The following is a 26,972-nucleotide window of genomic DNA, read 5'->3' on the forward strand; positions in this document are numbered from 1 at the left end:
ACCTAAGGGAACTAGAAAGAAGAGTAAGGCACAACAGAAGAAAGTGCAAAAGCCCAAGAAGACAAAACAAAAAGCAAAAAACAAAAAAAAAAAAGCCAACTGCACCTTTGATAACATCAAGTATAAGGGCTTCCATTGCACAAGCGAAATAAGCACAATCAGTTAAAGTCAAAAGGAAGGATGATACTACAAAGCCAAACCATCCTGCAAAGAAACCAAGGAGGTAGTATAAACCTTAAGATGATTCAGATGAAGAGAGGACAAAATCAAATGGCATAAATCAATTCAAAGTGGTAAGCCACAATCCCTCATCTGATATAGATAATCTATGTGAGAATGTAAAGAATAATGTAGACTTAGCTAGATTCCACGTATTTATTTTGATATGTTAGAAAAGGAGATAAGAATAACATTGAAGAAGTTATTTATGATATGATGACTACTTTCAAAACCACTCCTTTAGAGGTTGTTGACTCATTACCTAAAATTTTATTATGAGAGAGTTGAGAAAAAATGGAAATACAACATGCAGACTTAAAAATAGATTAGAGAGGCTACTTTAGCTCAAGTCATGCCTTCTCTTGATAAGAAGATGATCAAAAAGTCTATAGAGAAGTACAAAGGGATATTTTCTCCTAAATATAGAGCTTTTCATATTTTGAGGAAACAAGTTGAAGAGGTGGTAACCCAAAATACATTTCTTTGGAAAACAATCTATGGGTTGACCACAAAGACAGTGGAAGAGAAAGAAAAGATAGTGGGAGAGAAGGAAGATACAGCAGAAGAGAAGGAAGACACAACAAAGGATGACACACAAGAGGATACATATGTTAATGTGTCGAACACCAGTCCTCTACAAGGAGAGAAAGATATTCAACGGGACTTTGTAACTATTAAGGAAATTGTTGAGAACAATACATAGAATGTAAATCCACTCAATGTTGATGATATTAAGAAATTGCAACAAGAATCCACCAATATAGCTATTCCATGCACAAATCCTATATTGTTCAAGATTGATGAATCTCAAAAGGTTGAGATCCATCCACAAAGAAACAACAACAAGATACATCTATTATGCCCCCACTTGTTGTAAAAGTCAAGGAGAAAGAATCACTTGATCAATCATAGGATATGATTTTGGAGGGTAAAGATGAGCTTAATAATGTAGCATCTTCAATGCCTACATTTCTCATTGAGATGAAAGAGAAAGAGGTAGATACACTAGCTATATCACTACAGAATCTACAAAGCTCAGGTATACCATCAATTATGGAGATTAATAATGAGGGAAGTGAAGAGAATAAGAGAAAAGAAGCTAGTCATGTACCCACCTCACCAAAATATATTGAAGATCATAATGAGGATGAACAAGAAGAATAGGATAACATGACTATTAAGATAGAGGAGCAAATAGCAATACAAAAATTGGTTACCTTGCTAATGACTACATCAACTCTCAATAGCCAGACTCTTTAGATATTGAGTACTCAAGCCACATGATTGCAAATATCAGTGTCAAGTACTAGACCACCAAAGAGTGTTGAAACTACATCATTGGAGGATGTTAGTTTGGCTAAAGTGATTGTTTTACCACAGTTCAATCCACAACAATCACACTGGAAGAAATGAAGATGCTCCAGAAGGCCCTAGAAAAAAAGTCAAGGCAAGAGAAGCTTAGAAGAGAACATAAGAAAAAATAGGTTTTGCATGATATCAAAGACATTTTTATTGATGCTTTTGATGTTTTGAATTCATTGTCCAATATGATTATCATAGAACAACTTGTACATATAGTTGATAGGATAAAAGATGAAGATATAGAAACTAATGTAAAGTTATTGGAATGGTCTGAGAATAAATTTCACACTAAAGTCATGGATAGTATATCCAATGCTATTTAACTGAGACTGGTTGATTTGTCAACTAAGATGGAAAGTGTGAAGAAAGTTTTGAATAACATTTATTCTCTATATAGTAAATTGTGCAATATCAATTTCTCTACTCAAGCAACCCAAAAAATAATTGATAGGTTGCAAGGAGATCTTAAGTCTACTAGATCTTCATTGAAGACATCTCCTGGCACCAGTTAGTTACATTTTTAGAGATTATTATTGACACAAAATAGGCTTGTCGAGTTGCAAAAAAAAAAGAAAATATAAGATCAAATTTGATCGACATTCAATCCATGTTGACCCCACACATCAAATTTTTGCAGAAAGAACTATCCTTTGTAGAGACATTGATGAAGAAAGATTCACATCTTTCTACACAAGAAGGTCTAGTTGACATGGAAGCAAATTTAGAAATTTAGATTCAATCTTTAGATGCAGCCAAAGATAATTGGGATTCTACATTAGGAATCATCATGCAAGTACACAAGCCATTTTTGGATAAATATACTTTAACTGTACATCCCTTAGTGACATAAGTGTCAAAAAAGGGGGATTTTGAAGATTTTGAGTAAATTTTGAGAATTTGTCAAGGAAGATATCTACTCAATGGAGTTATAGAACAAGAATGTGTAGATGCTCAAAAAAGGTTCACATCTACAGTTTCATCACATTTTCATACTAACTCATCCCATTTTCTCATTCCACTAATTTTTTGATATTCTGACCAACCTGATTATATCTCAATAGTGTCTATTATTATTCGTATCCTCTTTCACATCAATTGAAAATCATTTTGGAACCATTTCAACATCGTCAAAAATCATATCAAATCAACTCAAAACCATATTAAATCAACTCAGAATCATATCAAATCAACATAGAATCACCCCAAATCTATCAAAATCACCTAGAATCAACCTAAAACATGTCAGACATCCTAAATTAGTCATCATTTGTCCAATCCTAGGCATTTTTGTGGCTTTCAATGCCTCAAAAACCTATCAATCTATCAAACTAATCAATCTAAACTTAGTACTGTCATGGCTCTCAGTGCTAGGTCAAATTGTCATTCTTATCATTTGATCATTGACATTGTTGAGTCCCTCAATGTCAAATAACAACATAATCAAACCATTTTAATAACATTTATAGTGTTCATCAAAGTTATTATGATCAACCATATCAATCAATCTTGATCCTGTAGCATTTACGATATCGGTTAAGTGTTACATGTCCTTAATTCATGTCATGTGTCCTTGGCATGTTATCATTTTTAATCAATCAATCAATTAATTTGAACATGGCTTTGGTCTACCCATCATCATCATAGTCAATCTACATTTTCATTAAATGATAGTGTCGCACTTATTTAATCAAATTGGCCAATCATCTACTAATTTTCTCTTTAGGATTAAATAACCCATGATTTAATCCTATGTCATTTCACTATTTATTCTTCCTAACTAGCCTTTTCAATTAATTTATATTTTATTAATTAATTGATTCATCATCACAAACTATGGGAATTCACAATTTCGTAAGTATCATTTTCCACTCATAATTTCCAAATTTCTAATTTATATTCATGTGGATATATGGATTTTTAATTCAAATATTCCACATAATATTGACATCATCGTGACACATCATGGATTCTCCATTTACACTTGGCTAAGATATGTCATAATCCATATATTCTTATTCCCTAACATGCATCTATATTTGGCTTGCATTGTCATAGATTCTTGTCTTTAAGCGGGTTTGAGGTGTCACGTGATGTGTCATAGATCCTCTTCCATTTTTAGCTATGTTTGACTTCCAAGTGTCATACAATCCTACGTTTAGCATCTTGCATCATATGTGTCACAGATTCTCAAAGGAATCTCTTGCCAAGCTGCATATCAAAGATGACAAGTCCAATGCTCTCAGCTTTCATGTTGATTACGAATTGAGCATTCTTCCTCTCTTTTCTGATCCCTTGGTCTTTGGTCTCTCAAGCTTAAAATCACTTCTTCTAGTATTACTATATCATTATCATATCATAGGCTTTTTCTTTCTAATTGTGTACATTATAGGAAATTGGAGCTACATCAAATGGATAAGAAAGAAGGACATGGGAGCTACAAATAAAAGAGGGGTTTTTAACTTTGTGCATTTGGCTTTCATGGTAGACTAGAGGGTATCAATGTATGTTTATTGAGCTTGTGATTTTCTCATAGTATGTTAGATATTAGCCCATTTTCTGGTCCTACAAAATGAAGTATTTACTTAGAGGAAGTTACAAGGTATGACAACATATTTGCAAAATTTGAGATTTTGAAATTTTATAGAGAGACCGAGCAAAAATTCTACATTGTCTAACTTATGCATGAAGTAAGATTATATATTCCATGACAAAGTGTTTTTGCCACTCATGTCAGATTTCTGAATGCAAACAACATAATGCTTACCAGCTAGCCACAATGGAAGGAGATGTACTACTGATCCCTATGAATGGGATCCACCTCGAGCCATGTTTTGAGGTATGAGTTTTAGTCCTACTTGTATATACTAGGTTAGTTTCCTTGTTTTCAATAAGTGCGTCTGCATTTTATTTTCATTTAGTTTTCCCTAAGTGCTCTCCAAGCACATGTAGTTTTTGTTTTCTATTCTAGGCTAGTTTCTTGTCTCATTTTGTAGTTTAGGTTAGTCAAGTTGCTAGTTTATGTTGTTAAGTAGTCATTTCCGCTCATTTCATTCATGCATGCATAAATGTATGTGTCTGAATGCCTACTTGTACCTAGTACACACATACATACCCATATACATACCGCTACAACTAAACATGCATGGTTGCTAACCATACATATATGCATATCCATGTATTCAATGCATCCATTCAAACCCATAAATTCATTCACACATAAACAAAATGGTCGACTATGACAGTTTTGACTCCTAAAGTTGATATTTGAGTTTTGACCCTGTAAACCTGTCAACCCAATAAGAGTTTTAAGTCTTATTAAGCTCACGTGAATGCATTAAAAACTGAACCAGCAACTTTAGAAGTCACTTTGTGTCAATTCTAGGTGCTAGGAATGCATAATTCAAACTCTATGCCCAATAAATAAGAGCAAATTGGTCAAATGTCAAGCAGGAAGACATATAGCAGAGGTCACCAAAAATGTTACTAAAATTCTACACATGCTGAATTTTACTTCAAGTAACATTGTAGAAGGAAATACTCATTTTCTATTCATTTATATTTCATCATTTTGCAATCATATAAAACCATGAGCAAAAGGAGATATAATGTTCATTGTATAAATCATCACTGATATGTACAATTTTCATTTTTACAAAGTATGAAATGAATGGAAAAATGTTGGAAATGAAATATCTCACACAAGCCATGAGTCTAACTACCATCTTTCATACATATTGAGAATAAGAAAAATACAACACAGGAAGATAGAGTTAGAGGTAACCAGTCATTGCCTTTTGAGCATTTGATTAGTTATGTGATCTTCGATGATGCTCCTAGTCCAACTCTCAATCTGACAACTTTGGGTCTTCGTTCTCCTGCATTGGAAAGAGTGGGGTTAGATATAGAAAATGTAATGTTAAAGGGACATATTGATTCTGATATGAAACCTTTCATTATCATCAGAGACAAGCATATTAATTTTACAAGGAATAGATGCAGATCACATAAGGGTAATTTATGAGAGTTACGAGCCTATGCTTGAACCTCATAAAGTATTATTTCAAATACCATAGAATGGGATAGTTCAGTACTCAATTAGTTGCTCTAGAATATGATGAAGAGTCTACATAACTTCTTGTAGGAAGAACTATTAAAAAATTTATAAGATACTTGAGACTTCATTTGTAGCTTTGAATGATAAAAGAAAAATTGCAGTAGCTTTAAAAAGCAAGCTAGAGACATCTGAAAATAATTTATTGGAAAAGAGAGGTTAATGTAAGAAGTCAAAAGAGTGTCAAACAAAGAAGTAATAAAAAATGTAACTACATTGGAGGTACTTATTCTTGGAGCCATTGAAAAACTTGGAGCAACTGTTGTGACTTACCTTTTCTGTTCATGAAGTCAAGACTTCAAACAAAGCAAAAGATTATGGTCCTAGAACAAAGCAATGCAATATATAGATTATATAATCAAAAGACATGTTGAATCACAAATCAAACTTTATGTATGAGTTATTTTGCTCAGCAACTAGGAGTCATATTTATACATTATCTCATAGAGGACCAATAGATGAACAAGATGGGAGAAAATCACCTCAAAGTTGAGGAAGAATTTAAGAATTTTCAACATTATTCTTCGGAGAGAGTAAAAGTAAAAACTTGAGACTACACTACTGAACTCACAGAAAAAGGAACAAGAAATGCAGGAAAACTTAATTGTTGTAGAAGGAGAAGTATGCAAATATAAGAAAACATTATAATAAAATCCACAGAGAAGCTTTATTAGGCTCAGAATTTGGCTAAAATACTGGATGGTTTGTTAAAAGACACGAGAAATTGGAAAAAAAATTGCAAATGATGAGTTTCAACAATTGGAGGGTACTACGGTAGTAGCAATAAAACAACAAAAAGAGCTTTTAATTCTATAACAAAAGAGCAAGCTTCAAATTTTTATTTTTATTTTAAATCAATGTCCAAACCTATTCAAGTTATGAAGAGCAATATAGCCTTATCATCAGAGCTTGAAGGCAAGAGGTTGAATTCATAAAGGTCAAAGAAATGAAAGCCAAGGATGAATTTGAGTTACATGACAGGAAGGTCAAAAATGACAGCAAAGTTGAATTTGAATTACAAGACTCTTGAGGTTAAAATAACTTATTGCTGTTATAGAAATCTAGAAGCAACATATAAAATTAGAACTATTTAAGAGTCCTTATCAACCTATTCTTATGGAAGATAAAGAAGATGCTTATTGCAATCAATCATTCTCACAATAAGGTGGTAAATATTCAAAATTTAATAGAGGAAATTTGTGCTGATATAATGGATATGATGTTTCATGGTTGCCTCACAACAACAAGCATAATAAGTGGTGTGCTTATAAAGCTTATACAACATCCAGAAGTTTAGGACAAGGTGTATCAAGAAATTGTTTCTATCTGTGGGAAGTCATTAGCACCAAGTTTTATAGATGTATAAACAAATGCATTTTCCTTTGGCAGCCATTCATGAGTCTGCTCAGCTTTTACCTACTAGACTAGTTTACAAGGCTATCATGCACAGAAATACACCATCAAAGGACAAAAGAAAATCTTCATAAAAGTATCAAATCTGTTACATCCCTAAATTCTTCTTCTTCTCATGGCCAAGAATTCTATAGATAACAAGCAAATTCTCACACAAAATTTGAGCTTTATCAGCAATCATAAAATTTGAAGCTCAAGTACACATAGTGGGTAAGACACATCAGGGAACACTAACATACACTCCACATGTAGTGGCTATGGATTCAGGAGGCTCCTTAGGTGTAGTTCATGCATCAGGCTCCCAATATGAATGTTAGAATTCTTTTAGAATAACTGAGAGGGGGGGTGAATCAGTTATTCAAGGTCTAATAATGTCCAATAAAAAAAAAATTTCTTTCTGGCCTTTTTTACTTTCTTCTCAAATCCTTCACGGCATATAATTAAAATTATCATGCATGCAATTAAACATTAAACAATCATGAAAAGTAAACATGCATCACCACATAAAATTTGAGATATTGGTGACCTAGAAACCCTCCAGGAATAAGAAGGTAAAACTAGGGTGGGGATGATACCCACAAAATTACTGCACAATAGATTTCAACCACTTCTGATAGTTTGCCCTATTAAAGGCTTTACACACTGTCAGATGTGACCCTGTTAAAGGATTTCCACACTTTGTTAGGAGTATGCCCTATTAGAGGACTTAAGAATATTCAACTTAGAATGCCACCCTATTAAAGGATTTACATAGAGCTGTTAGGCCCACACAGTTCCATGGGATTTACAATCACCTTCTCAAAAGAATCTTTTATCCCTCTCTAAGGATCTCCTATCCTTCTCCTGAGGATCTCTTATCCTTCTCCTGGGGATCTTCTATCCTTTTCTTGAGGCTTAACCACCTAGCTATTAAGCTAACCTAGCAATGTAGGATTTCAATGTCTAATACAATGGTAAGAAAGTATTAGAAAGTTTTTGACCTGATAAAGATAGCAACTCTAACCTTGCAGATTTCATATCACTCTTCAGTTCTTTTCTTTGCTTGGCTTTTCTTCCTTGCAGTGTTGACAGCTTGTTCACCCTTCAAGATCTATCTCCTTGAGTTCTTCCACTCATTATGCCAATGCACTCTATGGTCACTTGATCAACTCAGAGTCTTGATGCTCTGTGCTTACTCCTCATTGTGTCTCTTCTTGACACTTCACACTAGCCTTCTCTTGGATTCTTCGCATGACCACACTTATGACCAACTCCCTCTACACTTTCGATCTCTAACCTGTAACTCCTTATAAAAAAATTTTGTTCTTCATTTCTTGCTCAAATCTTCTCTCTCATCAATTTGATTTGATCTGAGAGAATGATATTACTTTCCCTCCAAATTGTTTCTTCCAAAAACTTCATGATAAGTCCATCAGTATTCGCTCAAAATTGGTTTGCATGGTTTACATGAAATTCTGTGACATCTACTCATCATCCTTATCATCTAACTAATTCACAAAATTCAATGTAACAAACTTATAATTACTGATCTGACGAATCTTTTTATCTTATCAATAATGCAGCAACTCGGCATCATTGGTTTACTAATGCTCGGCATTAACTGGGTTTGGATTACTCGACATCCTCTGTAGTTTCTACTTTACTCGGCACTTGAAGCTTTCCTGTATTGCTCAACTTCTACTATTTTCTTGAATCACTCAGCTTCTATTTACTCCGCAGTACTCGACTCCTGTTGGATCCTGAGTTACTCGGCACATGTTGAATTCTGTATAGCTCAGCACCTTTTGTGTTACTCAGCTTCTACTACATTTACTGATGCTTGGCATCTTCTGTATTATTTGGCACCTAAAGGATTGCTCAGCACCTTTTGAAGTCAAACTTTCTCAGCTTTAACTAGCTTGCTTGGCACTCACAAATGAACTTGATCAGGTTCTACAAATGACTTAGTTAAACTTTACATCTTTGATGTGTCTTAGTGTGTCCATTCCCTATGTTTTAGAGTATTTCATCAATACACTATTTCATCAATGGCTTAGCTGATCCTTATACTTCATTACAACATCATAACTTCAACCTTTCTCTAGGTGCTCTAGTTACATCTTATTGATTGCCTCCTCCTTGTTAATCAACCAATTGATAGTATTTGGATCACTTAAGCAATTATCATTCCTACAAGTAGCAAGTTTGACATCAATGACAAAACAATGATTGAAAACATTCTTTACTAGTTCCATCATTCTTCATTCATGATCTTTTCAATCATTTCCAACAATCTCCCTCTTTGGCATTGATGGTAAACCAAACCGATGAATTGATTGAGCTAATCAACTTAGTTACCACCAAAATTATATACCGAACAGAAAACTTGTTGTCATTACATGTTTTTCTTTTTGTATCATGTCTCCCTCTTTTGTGAATACAAACTGAATCCTTTTTTCTACTTCTCCCTCTTTCGTCTCTCTCTTTTTTTGTCTACTACAAATCTCATACATCTCCCTCTTACTTTTTGTTGATCAGTTTCTCATAAATCTCCCTCTTTGACATAAATGCCAAAGGTCTAGCATCTTCAACATGCTTGGTGTAAGCTTTGCATCTTATGTCTTTTTTTTTTGTCACCATGCTTGTGACTAATCTGGAATTTTTGTTCCTATTGTCATCCCCTGCATCATTCTTCTAATATTTCAATGATCTACTCTTGTTGATGCAGGGTAGCTTCTTTGTTGCTTTAGACTACTTGAGTTAGGGGCTTTACCCCCAACTTGCCTCTAAGATATTCATAAGTATCCTTGGGCAATGGTTTGATGAAGATATCTGCAATTTGTTCCTTTGTGTGAATGTACTCCATCTTCACTTGTTTGTCTTCCACCAATTCTCTGACATAGTGATACTTGATTGCAATATGCTTGGTTTTTGCATGCATTACTGGATTCTTGGATATGTTTATAGCACTTGTATTATCAAAATACAGTATCACAGGTTTGGTTACTTCTTCTTTCATCCCTTTCAATAGATGTTTGAGCCACACAATGTTTGTGCAATTGATTGATGCTGCCACATATTCTACTTCTACAGTGGACTGAGATGTGCATGTTTGTTTCTTGCTAGTCCAAGTAACTATCCTTTTACCTAAAAATAATGCTCCTCCACTTGTGCTTTTCTTGTCATCAATGGTGCCTCCCCAATCTACATCCGTGTATGCATTGAGCTCAAACTTCTCATTCTTTTTGTAGTATAGGCCAAAATCATCAGTTCCTTTGAGATACCTCATTATCCTTTTTATTGCCATGAGATGATTTCTCTAGGATTAGCAGAGAATCTAGCCACTATTCCAATTGCTAATGTTATGTCTGGTCTACTATGTAGAACATATTGTAGTCTTCCAATCATGGATCTGTACATTGTTTGATTGACTTTAGCTGATTCATCATTTTTGGATAGCTTATGTCATGTTGCCATTGGTGTGCTGACAAGTTTGGAGTCTTCCAATCCAAACATCTTGAGTATCTCTTTGATGTACTTTGATTGTGTCATGAATATACCATGTTTTAGTTGATGTACTTACAATCCAACAAAGAACTTGATTTCTCCAAACATAGACATCTCAAACTCATGTTTCATTTTGTCAACAAAACTTTTGCAAGGTGCTTCCTTTCCTCCAAAAATTATGTCATCCACAAAGATTTCAAATAGAAGGATATCCTTACCTTCTTCTATTTTGATGTACATGTTTTTGTTATCATCAGTTCTTTTAAATCTTATTTGCACTAGATACTTGTGAAGTCTCTCATACCAAGCTCTAGGGGCTTGCTTTAATCCATATAGAGCCTTATGCAATTTACATACCTTGTTTTTGTTATTTTCATCAACAAATTCTTCTGGTTGCTCTATGTAGACTTCCTCTTCAAGTATACCATTCATAAATGTGGACTTAACATCCATTTGATAGACTTTAAATCCTTTTAAGGTTGCATATGCCAGTAAGGTCCTTACTCCTTCCATTTTGGCAACTAGAGCAAAAGTTTATCCATAGTCTAGTCCTTGTTCTTGTGCATACCCTTTATAGACTAGTCTTGCCTTGTTCCTTGTGATTTCACCATTCTCATCTAACTTGTTTCTAAAAACCCACTTGGTTCCAATTACATTCTTGTTAGCTGGTCTTGAGACTAAGGTCCATGTCTTATTCTTTTCAATTTGTTCTATTTCTTCTTTCATAGCATTGTACCAGTCATCATCTTTTATGGCTTCACTTACTATTTTTTGTTCCATTTTGCTAAGTAGACATGTCTCATTTTTGAGTCTATTCCTTGTCATTGGTCCTACCTCTTTGTTTCCAATAATTTGATCTGCAAGATGATGTCTTCTTACATACTTTGCCAATACTAGTTCTTTGTTTGTTTTCATGTTGTCTCTTTCAAAATCTAAATCTTCATGTGTATTTTTGTCAAATATTTCTTCATTTCCTTCATGTTGACAGTTCTCAGAGTCTAAATGAACATTCTCTGTATTCAACAGCTCGGCTTCTGAATGTGTCTGTTGCTCGGCATTCACTTTCTGAGACTTGACAGATATTTGATTTTGTTGTTGATTTTTATTCTAAGTTGCAACTTCACCATTATTAGGTATACCTTCATAAAAGTATACAAAGGTCTTGTATTCTTCTACTTTCTTTGTGTTCTCAACACTTTGAATTTTTGCAAGCTCATCAAATTTCACATTTGTGCTTTCTACTACTTTGTTAGTATTAACATTCAAGCACGTATAAGCTTTGCTTCTAGTAGAATAACCAAGAAATGTGCCTTCCTCACTCTTTGCATCAAACTTTCCATTTCTAGACTCTTTATATATATAGCATTTGCATCCAAATATTTTGAAATGTTTTACATTAGGAGAATGCCCATACCATAATTCAAAAGGTGTTGCATTTGTACCTTTCTTGACTTGAACTATGTTGAGTGTGTAGACTGCAGTACTTATAGCTTCTCTCTAGTATTTGAGTGCAACATTTTTCTCCATCATTAAAGTCCTGGCACAGTCAATAATTGATCTATTCCTCCTTTCTGCTATACCATTCTGAGGTGGAGTCCTAGGTGCTGATGTCTACCTTTTGATTCCTCTTTCATTGCAGAATTCTTCAAATTCTCTTGATGTGAATTCACCTCCCCTATTAGATCTAAGACATTTTAGGCTCTTCCCAGTCTCTTTCTCAACTCTGGACAAGTACCATTTGAACATTTGGAATGCATCTAATTTTTGTTTTAGGAACATGACTGTCATCATCCTTGAATAGTCATCCACAAATAGCATTCTATATCTATCACCTTTGTAACTTTGCACTTCAATAGGACCAAACAAGTCAGTATGAACTAGTTCTAATACTTCATTAGAGGTATAAGCCTTGCTTTTGAAGGTTGACTTGGTCATCTTCCCTAGTTGGCATTGTTTGCACATGGTGTTATCAGGCTTCTTTAACTTTGGTAGACCTCTGACTTTCTTCATTTTGCTGATGCTTATCAAATTGTCAAAATTTACATGAAATAGCCTCTTGTGCTATAACCATACATCATTAGTTTTAACAATGAGACAAGAAGCATCTTCCATGTCTAGGTAGAACTAATTACTCCTAGTTTGGTCACCTTTTCCTATTAGACTTCCTTGAGAATCATAGATCTTGGCAACTCCATTTTCAAATTCAACCTGGCATCCTATGTTGCCTAACTATGAGACACTTGACAAGTTATAATTTAGGCCTTCAACATAGTATGAATTATCACATGATATCTTTTCAATAAGCTTGATACTACCTTTCTCTTTGATCTAACATGGTGCATTGTTACCAAATCTAACACTATTTCTTTCATATTGAATAAAGGTAATGAACTTACTTTTATCTCCAGTCATGTGATGAGAGCATCTGTTGTCTATGATCCATTTGTTATTCTTGTTCATGCAGGTTACCAAGGCAGTTGCTTCATCTTCATCTAATTCATCTTTCATGGCCACACATACTACTTCATCATCATTCTCGTCAGAGTTTTCTTCAACAATGTAACATCTTTTGCCTTTACCTCTATAGTCCTTGTTGTCCTCTTTCTTGTTCTTGAGGTTGCCTCCATCCTTGTAATTTTTCTTTTGTGTGCATCTAGCTGCAATGTGACCAACTTCATTACAATTGAAACAAATGATTGGCAGCTTACCTTTGGATTTGCCTCTTCCTCTATGAAATCTTCTTGCTAGTAATGCCTCCAATTGGTCTACATCATCTTCATTAGTGTTGATGTCACTAGATACATACTTTCATTTTCCACTCTTTTTCTTTGTTTGCACCTCCTCATTGTCTTTTATTGTCGTCTTGGCTTTGAATGCAGATTCAAATTTTTTTTGCTTGTAGTTGTCAAAGTTGGATAGCTCAAAGGCAGTGAGTCTTCTAATTATTCCTTCAAATGACAATGTGTTTCTTGGTATACACCTTAGCTCTTGGATGGTTGATACTCTTATAGTATAGATAGGAAGCAAAGTTCTCAAGTATTTGTTACATACTATTTCTTCTATTAACTGTCCTTCTAGACTTCTTATGGCACTTTCCACTTCTTTCATTCTTGCACCGTATTGAGCAGAATTCTCTCCTCCTTCCATTTTCATGTCATCAAACTTTCCTCTTAGGCTCTCTCTTTTGGCTCTCTTGACATTATCATCTCCTCCATAGATGTTTGATAGTGTTTTCCACATCTGATGTGAAGTACCACATTCTTTGATGTCATCATACTCAGCATAGCTTAGTGCTGAAGCAATCTCCAACATTGCTTGATTGTGCTCCTTCTTCTTGTTCATGTCTTCTGTAGTGAGGGGTCCTACAAGGTCTACATGATCAGCTATGATTGAGGTCTGTTCATAGTCACCTATTGATCCAAGGTCCAACTTCATCAGATTTTTCCATGCAACAAAGTTGTCTTTGTTTAGCTTGGGAATTTCTCTCTTGGACATCTTGATCTTCTTACTGCTACTAAATTGAAACAAATCAGCAATGGGCTTTGATACCAATGGTTAGAATTCTTTTAGAATAACTAAGAGGGGGGGTGAATCAATTATTCAAGGTCCAATAATGTCCAATACAAAAAAAATTCTTTCTAGCCTTTTTCACTTTCTTCTCAAATCCTTAATGGCATATAATTGAAATTATCATGCATGCAATTAAACATTAAACAAACATGAAAAGTAAACATGCATCACCACATAACACTTGAGATGTTGATGACCCAGAAACCCTCCAAGAATAAGAAGGTAAAACTAGGGTGGGGATGATACCCACAAAATTACTACGCAATAGATTTCAACCACTTCTGATGGTTTGCCCTGTTAAAGGCTTTACACATTGTCAAATGTGACCTTATTAAAGGATTTCTACACCCTGTTAGGAATGTGCCCTATTAGAGGATTTAAGAACATTCAAATTAGAATGTCACCCTATTAAAGGATTTACATAGAGCTGTTAGGCCTACCCAAGTCTAAGGGATTTACAGTCACCTTCTCAAAAGAATCTTTTATCCCTCTTTAGGAAGCTCCTACCCTTCTCCTAAGGATCTCTTATCCTTCTCCTGGGGATCTTCTATCCTTTTCTTGAGGCTTATCCACCTAGCTGTTAAGCTAACCTAGCAATGTAGGATTTCAATGTCTAATACAATGGTAAGAAAGTATTAGAAAGGTTTTGACCTAATAAAGATAGCAACTCTAACCTTGCAGATTTCATATCACTCTTCAGTTCTTTTCTTTGCTTGGCTTTTCTTCCTTGTAGTGCTGACAGCTTGCTCACCCTTCAAGATCTATCTCTTTGAGTTCTTCCACTCATTATGCCAATGCACTCTATGGTCACTTGATCAACTCAGAGTCTTGATGATCTGTGCTTACTCCTCACTATGTCCTCTTCTTGACACTTCACACTAGCCTTCTCTTGGCTTCTTCACATGACCACATTTATGACCAAATCCCTCTATGCTTTCGATCTCTAACCTATAACTCCTTATAAAGAAATTTTTTTTTTCATTTCCCACTCAAATCTTCCCACTCATCAATTTGATTTGATCTGAGAGAACGATATTATTTTCCCTCCAAATTGTTTCTTCCAGAAACTCCATGATAAGTCCATCAGTATTCACTCAAAACTAGTTTGCATGGTTTACATGAAATTCTATGACACTACTCATCATCCTTATCATCCAACTAATTCACAAAATTCAATGTAACAAACTTATTGTTACTAATTTGACAAATCTTTTTGTCTTATCAATAATGCAACAACTTGACATCGTTGATTTACTGATGCTCGACATTAATTGGGTCTGGATTGCTTGGCATCCTCTATAGTTTTTACTTTACTCAGCACCTAAAGCTTTCCTGTATTGCTCGGCTTCTACTATTTTCTTGAATCACTCAGCTTCTATTTACTCTGTAGTGCTCGGCTCCTGTTGGATCCTAAGTTACTCGACACATGTTGAATTCTGTATAGCTCAGTACCTTCTTTGTTACTCAGCTTCTACTACATTTACTGATTCTTGACATCTTCTATGTTATTCGGCACCTGAAGGATTGCTTGGCACCTTCTGAAGTTGAACTTGCTCAGCTTTAACTAGCTTTCTCGGCACTCACAAATGAACTTGGTTAGGTTCTACAAATGACTTAGTTAAACCTTACATCTTTGATGTGTCTTAGTGTGTCCATTCCTTGTGTCTTAGAGTATGTCATCAATACACTATTTCATCAATGGCTTAGCTTATCCTTATACTTCATTACAACATCATAACTTCAACCTTTCTCTAAGTGCTCTACTTACATCTTATTGATTGCCTCCTCCTTGTCAATCAACCAATTGATATTATTTGGATCACTTAAGCAATTGTCATTCCTGCAAGTAGCAAGTTTGACATCAATGACAAAAAAATGATTGAAAACATTCTTTACCAGTTCTATCATTCTTCATTCATGATCTTTTTAATCATTTCCAACAATGAAGATATTTCATTGTCAAATGCTTCATCTGTTACAATTTGGGGTGGGAGTGTTGCACACTATTTCTCAAAACCAAATGAAAAGAATAAATTCCTGCAGAGCTTGGAAGAGGAAGTTGTTGAGAATCAATAGGAGAATATTAAAGATGGGAATTCTTCCAGTGAAAATGGTACAAAGGATAGAACATGCATCTAGTGTTTGGAAAATAAAGTTCAATACTAGATAGATTATTCTAAAGTACAGTTTCATCCATTGAGTTTGTATGACATGAATCCAAACAGCAAGTCGATGCCATATAATTGAAGGTCAACTCAAAGAAAACCTCTAATGTTGAAGCTTCATAATCAGAAAATTTCCATTACAAATGCAAGAAAGCAATTGTTGCAGCAAGATCCATGAAACAAACCTATTTTTTTTGAAGAGTAAATGTAACAGCAGTGAATCCATATTCAAAGGCAAACAAATACCCACAGCTTATACTGGTGAAGGAAAAAATTCAAAGCTTAAGTTCATATTCATGGTTGCCAATAAAATATAAAACCCAGAATAGCATACCTTCTAGCATCCTTCATTTTGGCAACTTTAAAAGGCCAATTAATCTTTCATGGTGACCCTTTTAAAACAATAAATTCTCTATTGATGGTCGAGGAACCAGTCAATATCTAAGAAGCAAAGCAAGTCACAGTGGCGGCAGGAAAGAAGACTGAAACCCTCATGTTTCCCTCTCAGCCTCTTGAAACTTCCAATTGCCAACGTTGAAAATGAAATCTTTTAGGGTATTGAAACAATATATGATGATCTTTTTCATTTTCAATAAGATTTGAAGTCCACGGGCTGATTATGGGATTTTTATCCCATTTCAGATTTCAATATTTATTTTAAGTGGGAGGGGGAGGTTTTTTTAAATTTATGCAATGCCTTAGGGATCTTTGGGTTATTCAACTTTTATTTGCATATAATATTTGTTAACACAAGAATATTAAATGATAATTACAAATCATTTTAATATTTTTTGTTAAAATTAAGTGCAAATAAAAGGGGAATTGTTTATTTTCTTTTCTTTTGTATAATTCTATTATTGTAAAGGATAAATATTTAAATGATGAACTATAAATCATTAAATATTTTTTCCTATTTTTAATGCAAAAGAAAGTAACTGGATCTGATTTCATGTTCATGGTCTTTAAGGAAGGAGTCAATTTAAAAACATTACGAAACTTTTTAGGGGAAAGTCTAGGGTCGAATTTGAATTTATTATGGCAATTGAAGGGCCTTTATTGACTGTTGGAGACTTTTTGGGGTGTTTTATGTGAGTCATAGGGTTCCTAATGACTTAGTGGAGCTTTTTCAGAGATAGGTCATTATTTTAGAAGTTTCTAAGCCCTCATTTCTAGGCTTCCTTTTTGCATTTGACCCAAGAGTTGGGCCTTGTATTCAGTGAGTTTTTTAACTCATTTGGAGGGAGTTCTGATTATGCAGAGAAGTTTTTGTGACTATTTTTTGAGTCTTAACTTTATTTGCAAAAATTTTTAATTCATTTTAGAAGTTCAATACAGGTGACAACAGTTATATTTATGTTATTTTGTGTCAATTTCTAGACCTTCTTTCTTTCTGCAATGTTGTGTGTAGTGTCAAAATGATTTGATAGAACAATTTGTGAACTATTATTGTTACTTATTGTTTTGTCTCATTCCAACACCTAGTTGTAGGAAAGTAAGTCTATTTGCAGGTTGTAATTTATGTTTTTTAAAAAGTGAAATTGGTTAAAGAGAGGCATCTATATTCCTTCTTTTTTTTGATTCAGTCTTCAAACCTTATTACAAATTACTTATGCAGATCTTTACAGAAAGAAGTGTTTTGCTTGTACTTCAAGTAGCTATATAATTCTTCTCTGTCAAGTGTGTCTAAATTTTCATTATCACTTTTGGTGTATCACCCATTTCTTAGTTTAGACTGTAGATTTTAGGTTTATTTTTAGTAATTTCTTCCCTTTTCCCACAAGTTTAGATTAGGTCCATGGAATTGTGACTAAATACCCAATAGGAGCCTATCTAGAAACTGAAGGATTCACTTCATTGCATGTCTCACTAGGAAGTGATTCCCATGTTAAGTCAGAATTGTTGAACTTTTTCAATTTAGTACTGGGTGCAAATTTTGATACTTAATAGTTTTGGCATGCCTGGTGGGAGACAAGCACATTTTTCAACTATGTTGGTACAGAAAATGAACCAACCAGTAAAGTGCACTAATTTTATGAAAAAAATTCAAACAAGGAGTTCCACTTCTTTTGAATATCTACAGCTAGAAAATCCAAAAAGGCATGGAAGAACTCTTGCCAGAACAAAGCCAGCATCAAGAAGACAACTTTCAACCCCTAGTATTCGTGTGTATAGTAGAAGACGTCAAAGAAAAGTTAGGCATTCAACAAGTCCAATAGTGAGAACTGAATCATTTGAAACTAATATTTCTACTACTTCTACAAGTGCCAATTTTACTGCAAGTGCCAGTTTTATACCAACAACTACAACATATACAAGCTTTCTACAACAACTTGTTCCTATCCAAATTTTAGCATAGTAGCATGTACCATTACCTCCTCTAATGGAAAGAGCATTTTCTTTTGTGCCATTTGATCAGGGGAGCCCTTTAAATTTTGCCCAACATCATGATATACCACTTGCTACCTTAAAAATTTTACCAAATTTCACTAGAGAAAATTAAACTACAACATATGAGCATATCAGAGATGTTGCTACATTGTGCAATGTTCATCATGTTATAGAAGAGGATGTCACTGCCAAGTTACTTGCAGCATCTCTGAAAGGAAAAGTGCTTCAATAGTTTAGAAGTTTGGTTGTTGGCTCAATTGATTCATGGGATACTTTGGGTGATGCTTTAACAAGGCATTTTGAAGACAAGTCAGATTATTTGTCTCTAGTAGAGCAACTCACAACTATAAAGTGTGCTCCCCAAGAGCAAATGATGGATTTCAACAATCGGTTTCAAAGGACTTGGACTAGAATGCCTGTCTCAGTAAGGCTTTTAGCAGATCATGCTTTTCTGTATTTCTTGAAAAGCTTAAATAGTGATATTTCTATAATGATTCAATCAATGGGAGGTGTTTCATTGCCTCAAGCATATGATATTACTATTAGAGCTGAAAATAACCTTATCTAAGCCAAAAAAAAATAGCCCCTAGGCCTCCAATGCCTATTTTTCCAGATATTTTGCCAAATATGCCATTAACAATCCCACCTTTTAATCCTTTACCTATTGTTCCTACTATTCCTAGTTAAGAAATTTTTGTAGCAGGCCCTTGAGAAGAGTTGCAAGAGATTAAAAGTAGTCAGGTCAAGATTAAAAACATGATGCAAACCTTTAGTAATGAGCTAGTTAATTTGAAAAGGTAGCAATTTCAGGCTAGACCACCTTATCAACAGCAAAACCAAGTTGTAAATCCATTGTATCAATAGCAAAATGAAGCCCAAGCCCAAGCTAATAGACAACCATATTAGGGTAATGCAATGGGTTATAGGAAAAATATCAATCAAAGACCTTTTTGGCCTTATATCCCAACCCCTCTTAATGTTGCTAATCACAGCAGATTTTGAGTGGTTTTATCCCTGCAATGAACCACATAATCAGGCTACTTGCACCAATGGGGTGATTAATTAGGTGTTAATGGTACAAAATACAGTTGTGAGACAACAAAATGCAACAAATGATGCACCTAAATAGTAGCATGATTCAAACACTCCTAAAATTTCCTTCCTTAACTAGTAGAAAGATGAGTTTTGTGCAGTAAATAATGATTCACCAATATTAGCCAATACTCGAGGTAAGAAAAGAGCTCTTGAAATAGAGCATATGGCAAGTAAAAGTAAAGCACCTGATATAGCTGAACCATCACATTCCACAAATATTGTGGAGGATACTCATGTCCTTATCACTAAGGAAAATGTTCACAAGTAAGCAGACCATGCTGCTGCTAAAGCACACCAGAAATCACATATTGTTGTACCTTTTAATGTTGTGGAGAATATGAAGAAGATGAATGTATCTATGTCAATGTGGGAGACATTGGCTATTCCTGGCCAAACTAATATTTTGAAGAAAGCTCTATCTGATGAAGAAAATCCTAAGGGAACTATAGATGAACCAACAAGAGTTATATTGGTGAATATTGATGAGAAGAAAGAGGACGGTGATAAAATTGCCAAGGAATCAAGTAAGATAGTTAAACCTCCTTTCTATCTACGTTAATTATTGGTGATAAGTTAGTTCATAAATGTCTAGTTGATATTGGGGCTACAAGTTTAGTTATGCCCAAAAAGATAGCTGACCAGTTAGGATTAAAATATGAGCCCATTGAAAAGGGTGTTGTCCAACTTGATGGAACATCTATTGTTACTATAGGTCTAATCAAAGATGCAAGTCTTATTCTTCTTTCCTATCCTAACTTTTCCATTCAGCAAGATATATATGTAATAGACCTACCTCCATATTTTTCTATTTGTTTGTCTAGAGACTTTACTACAAAATTTAGGGGTTATTTATCATCTAATTTGTCTCACATACTTTTTAGGACTAGGTATGGTACAAAGGTCACCATTAAGTCTGAATTACTTGCAAGAAACCATATAGAGCCATATGTACCTAGTGCTTTGAATGCAAATTTGTTGTCATTTGACGAAGAAGAGCATGGCATAGTTTCTAAAGCTAGAACCCAATTAGATAATGTTCTGAATATCCTTCTTGATGAATGGATATCAAGTCAAACTTATGAAAATCATTTTTATGATTTGAAAAATGTTGATTTAGGGACTTATGTAATACATGAGCAAGATGTAGTCATTCCTAATTCCATCAAATCAAAAAGTCAGTTGAAGGAATCACAAAATTAGATATGGAGTATGTTTTTAAATGGTTCAAGGGGCAAACAAGGTGTTGGTGGAGGTTTCATGTTAGTTTCACTTGAAAATGAAAAGTATTATGCCACTTTTAGATTCAACTTTTCCTGCACAAATAATACAGCTAAGTATGAGGGCCTGATTCAAGGTTTAGAATGGGCACGAAAATGTGGTATCAAATGTTTGAAGGTATATGGTGATAGTGAACTGATAGTAAACCAAGCAAGAGGCCTAAATGTTGTAAAGAATGATGTTCTTAAGTCTTATAGGCATTGAGTGTGGGACCTTCTTGAAAATTTTGATGCCTTTAACATACTTGATGTTTCTAGAAATAAAAATCAGTATGTTGATGGGTTAGCAGTTGTAGGTGCTCAGTATGATATTGTAAATAGCATTAAAGTAGAATCTGATCAATAATATATAAAAATTATTACCAGGCCTTTCGTACTTAATAATAATATAAATTGGCAAGTCTTTGAAAGTGACGAACAGATTTTGCAATTCTTGTTTGAAGAGGATATTTTTGCTAATTCAAACTAGTAGAGGTACAAAGATCAGTACGGAGATCAAGTGTTACAACTTAAAAATAACAAGTTGCCTAAAGGGTTCGTAATGTTGGAAAGTGTTTTTAACTTTGATTATCAGCTAAAACTTGGTAAAGCAAACTTGCTAGTCAAGCAAAATCAGCATAAAGACTTGGAGATTGCACCTAGAAAATGCCTTAATTTTGGTAAGGTGAATTCTATTGAAGAAAAATAGTCTTTTCTTCATTTATTTTAGGAATTTAGTGATGTTTTTGCATGGCAATACTGTGATTTAAAAGGTTTTGATCCAAAACTTGCACAACACATAATAGAGCTGGAACCAACAGCTAAACTAGTTTGGCAGAAACAAAGGCCAATTAATCCTAAGTTGGAGCCTTTGATGAAAAAGGAAGTTTTCAAGCTAATTGAGAGTAAAATAATTTTTCCCATCAAGCACACAAGCTGGGTTGCTAATTTAGTCCCTATAAGGAATAAAAATGGAGAACTATGGTTGTGCATGGATTTCAGAGACTTGAATGGAGTCTCATTAAAAGATAGACACCCACTTCCATCCATTATGTGTTAGGGGTTGAATAGTTTTCCTTGCTGGATGGATACTCAGGTTATGATCAGATTTTGGTGAAAGAAGAAGACCAATTCAAAACAGCCTTTACAACAAAGTGGGGAACAATGGCATATAAAAGAATGCCATTTGGATTGTCCAATGTTGGAGCAACTTTTTAGAAAGTGATGGAGATAGCTTTCAGCAATCTGATGTATAAGTTTGTTCTAGTATACCTTGATGACATCATTGTTTACTCTCAAAAAACAACAAATCATATTGACCACTTAAGGCAGATTTTTCAGCATTGCAAGGAATTTGGGATCTCATAAAACCCAAAGAAGTGTATTTTTTCTATCCATGAAGTTAAGCTACTTGGGTATATTGTATCAAAAGAAGGAATCACTGTAGATCATGAATGAGTTGTAGGAATTTTGGAGCTATTTCTACCTCACCATAAAAGGGTCTTCAAAGCTTCATTGGCTGTATTAATTTTGTGAGAAGATTTCTTCCTGATATTGTAGCATTACTTAAGCCATTAATACCTATGCTTAAGAAAAACACAGTCTTTGCATGGAAAAAAGAGGCAAAAGATAATTTTCAGGCCATCAAAGATGCATTAGAAGTAGCCCCAGTGTTGATAAATCTTAATTTTGGTAAGGATTTTATTCTTTATGCATATGGCAGTTCTGATGTTATTTCAGCCATGTTAGTACAGAAGAATTTAGAAGGATTGGAACAACCAATCACTTTTTTCAGCAAAGGACTTGAATATTATGAGAAAATGTATAGTTTTGTTGAAAAATGTGTACTTTTTGTTGTCAAAAGCCTTAAAAAATTCAAGCACTTGTTGACACATAATAAGGTGATTATGTGTGTGGCACATCCAAGTGTTAAGGAGTTTTTTTTGAGTAAGGATTTAAATGAAAAGTGAGTTGGCTGGATAATACAAGTCATGGAGTATGACATGGATATTCAGGTCACCAAGTTGGTTAGGGGAAAGGGCTTATGTGAATAGATTGCTGATAAAAAGGTTTCAAAACTTGAAGGGCAAGCAAATACCATTTTGTTGATTAGTGTTGTAGAAGATAATGATGGAACAGCAAGCTAGTTACAAGATATGGTTCACTTTTTGAGGACTAGTGAGTGTCCAGCTACTTTGGACAAAGCAAAACAGAGGTATTATCGGTTACAATTTGTTCCCTTTGTCTTGATTAATGATGCTTTGTATAAGAAAGATCACAATGGTGTACTTCTTAGATGTATTGATTCAGATCAGGTTGCAAGTATCTTGCATGAATTTCATGATGGTCATTTAGGAGGACATTTTTCCCCTAGAACAACAACATACAAGATTCTCTAAGCTATATATTATTGGCTTATTATTTTTAAGGACAATCATGCATATGTTAGGAAATGTGCTAAATGTGCTATGTTTGCAGGAAAAGAGAGGCTACCAGCTTTGCCTTTGCAACCAATTAAGATAGAATAGCCCTTTCAAAAATGGGGTGTTGATTTTATATGGCCTATTAACCCTCCATCAAGTGCAGGTCACAAGTGGATAATCACTGCTGCTGGTTATTTCACGTGTTGGACTGAAGCAACAGCACTAAAGGACTCAAATGAAACAACAGTCCACAACTTTTATGATGATATTGTGAATAAGTTTGGGGTACCTGATTCGATTATTTTTGATAATGCACTTGCTTTCATTGGAATGAAAGTGGTTGATTGGGTATACAAACATGGAATTTATCTCAGCACTAGTTCTAATTATTACCTGTAGGGCAATGGATTAGTAGAATCTTCCAATAAGAATCTGATAAGGATTGTTAAATAAACTCTGCAAGAGAATCAGAGAGATTGGCATTCTAAATTGAAGGTTGCCTTATGGGTTAATAGAATCACTCCAAAATAGGTTATTGAAAATTCACCCTACCAGTTGGTTTATGGGAAAGAAGCTTGGTTGTCAATTGAAACAAAATTACTAGCTCTTGGTCTTGCTACTTAGTTGGTCCTTCTTGAAGAAGGTGACCCTATTCTAGTGCGATGTACCTAGCTGATGGAATTGGAAGAAAGAAAAAAAAAGGCTATGCAAACTATGGAGTTTCAACAAATGAAAAATAAGAAGAGCTTTGACAGAAAAGCATGAGCTAGAGAATTCAGCATAGGTGACATCATGCTGAAATGGGATGTTCTTAAAAGCAGGCCAAGCCATCACAATAAGTTTTATCACATGTGGGCTGGATCATTTCAAATTGCTAAATGCAAACAACATAATGCTTACCAGCTAGCCACAATGGAAGAAGACATACTATCAATCCCTGTGACTAGAATCCACCTCAAGCCATGTTTTGAGGTATGAGTTTCAGTCCTACTTGTATATACTATGTTAGTTTCCTTATTTTCAATAAGCATGTCTGCATTTTAGTTTCATTTAGTTTTCTCTAAGTGTTGTCCAAGCACATGTCGTTTCTTGTCTCGTTTTGTAGTTTAGGTTAGTCAAGTTGATGGTTTATGTTGTTAAGTAGTCATTTCTACTCATTTCATTCATGCATGCATAAATGTATGTGTTTGAATGCCTACTTGTACCTAGTATACACATACATATGCATATGCATACAGCTGCAAATAAACATGCCTGGCTGCTAACCATACATATATGCATATCCATGTATTCACTACATAAATGCATCCATTTAGACCCATACATTCATTCACACATAAACAAAATGGTCGACTATGATGGTTTCGACTCCTAAAGTTGATACTTGAGTTTTGACCCTACATACTTGTCAACCCAATAAGAGTTTTGAGTCTTATTAAGCTCACATGAATGCATTAAAAACTGAAACAACAACTTTAGAAGTCACTTTGTGTCAGGTCTAGGTGCTAGGAATGCATAATTCAGACTCTATGCCCAATGAATAAGAGCAAATTGGTCAAATGTCAAGCAAGCAGACATACAGCAGAGGTCACCAAAAATGTTACTAAAATTCTACACATGCTAAATTTTACTTCAAGTAACATTGCAAAAGGAAATACTCATTTTCTATTCATTTATATTTCATCATTTTGCAATCATATAAAACCATGAGGGAAAGGAGATATAATGTTCATTGTACAAATCATCCCTGATATGTACAATTTTCATGTTTACAAAGTATGAAATGAATGGAAAAATATTGGAAATGAAATATCTCACACAAGCTGTGAATCTAACTACTGTCTTTCATACGTATTAAGAACAAGAAAAATACAACACAGGAAGATAGATTCAGAGGTAACCAATCATTGCCTTTTTAGTGTTTGACTGGTTATGTGGTCTTCAATGACACTCCTAGCCCAACTCTCGATCTGATAGCTTTGGGTCTTCGTTCTCCTACATTAGAAAGAGTGGGCTTAGATCTTTTAAGATCTAAGAAATGACTAATTATCTACAACTATGTACCCACACATGCAATATCTTTCCTGTTTTGAATACATATGAAAAATAGTAATGCTCAAATGACAAAGGCAGAGAATGTTAAAGGGACGTATTAATTCTGATATGAAACCTTTCATTATCATCAGAGACAAGCATATTAATTTTACAAGGAATAGATGCAGATCACAGAAGGGTAATTTATGAGAGTCACGAGCTTGTGCTTGAACCTCATAAAGTATTCTTTCAATTATCACGCAATGGGATAGTTCAGTACTCAATTAGTTGCTCCAAAATATGATGAAGAGTCTACATAACTTGTTGTAGGAAGAACTATTAAAAAAATTATAAGATAGTTGAGACTTCATTTGTAGCTTTGAATGATAAAAGACAAATTATAACAGCTTTAAACAACAAGTTAGAGGCATCTAAAAATAATTTATTGGAAAAGAGAGGTTCATGTAAGAAGCCAAAAGAGTGTCAAACAAGGAAGTAATAAAAAATGTAACTACATTGGAGGTACTTATTCTTGGAGCCATTGCAAAACTTGGTGCAACTATTGTGACTTACCCTCTTTTGGTCATGAAGTCAAGACTTCAAAGATTATGGTCATGGAACAAAGCAATGCAATATATAGATTATATAATCAGAAGACATGTTGAATCATAAATCAGACTTTATGTATGAGTTAGCTACCATTGAAAATATTCAGCTCAGTGACTAGGAGTCAAATTTATACATTATCTTAGAGAGGACCAATAGATAAACAAGATGGAAGAAAATCACCTCAAAGTTGAGGAAGAATTTAAGCATTTTCAACATTATTCTTTGGAGAGAGTAAAAGTAAAAAATTGAGACTGTACCACTAAACTCATAGAAAAAGGAACAAGAAATGTAGGATAACTTAAATGTTGCAGAAGGAGAAGTATGAAAATATAAGAAAACATTATAATAAAATCCACAAAGAGGCTTTATTAGGTTAAGAATTTGGTTGAAGTACTAGATGGTTTGTTAAAAGGCACACAAGAGAAATTGGAAAATTTGTTTCAAACGATGAGTTTCAACAATTGGAGGGTAATGCAGCAGTAGCAGTAAAAACAACAAGGAGATTTTAATTATATAACAAAAGAGCAAGCTTCAAATTTGCTTTGAAAAAAAAAATCAATGTCCAAACTTGTTCAAGTTATGAAGAGAAATATAGGCTTATCGTTAGAGCTTGAGGGTAAGAGGCTAAATTCATAGAGGTCAATGAAATGAAAGACAAGGATGAATTTGAGTTACATGACAAGAAGGTCAGAAATGAAAGCAAAGGTGAATTTGAATTACAAGAATCTTGAGGTTAAAATAACTTATTGTTGTTATAGAAATTTGGAAGCAACATATAAAATTAGAACTATTTAAGAATCCTTGTCAACCTATTCTTAGGGAAGATAAAGAAGAAGCTTAT

At 34.2% G+C, this 26,972-nt stretch overlaps 1 protein-coding gene across 15 annotated transcripts in view; it reads right to left on the reverse strand.

Moving 5' to 3' along the window:
* The window catches only part of LOC149573033 (uncharacterized), a 109,304-nt gene that overhangs the window by 80,975 nt on the left and 1,357 nt on the right, over positions 1–26,972 (reverse strand). For 8 of the 15 annotated variants that reach the window (XM_089814183.1, XM_089814188.1, XM_089814182.1 and 5 more), the window contains exons 2-3: positions 25,400–25,483; positions 5,363–5,456 (exon numbers count right to left, since the gene is read on the reverse strand). In XM_089814183.1, coding sequence (XP_089670309.1) covers positions 5,363–5,369 — 7 coding nt within the window. In that variant the 5' untranslated portion in view covers positions 5,370–5,456; positions 25,400–25,483. The remainder of the gene's footprint in view (positions 1–5,362; positions 5,457–25,399; positions 25,484–26,972) is intronic. The other 7 variants (XM_089814192.1, XM_089814187.1, XM_089814189.1 and 4 more) reach the window with 2 other exon arrangements.

The sequence above is a fragment of the Cupressus sempervirens genome, chromosome 2 (assembly GCF_028749045.1).
Source record: "Cupressus sempervirens isolate cs-2001-9-10 chromosome 2, ASM2874904v1, whole genome shotgun sequence".
NCBI classification, from domain to species: Eukaryota; Viridiplantae; Streptophyta; class Pinopsida; order Cupressales; family Cupressaceae; genus Cupressus; species Cupressus sempervirens.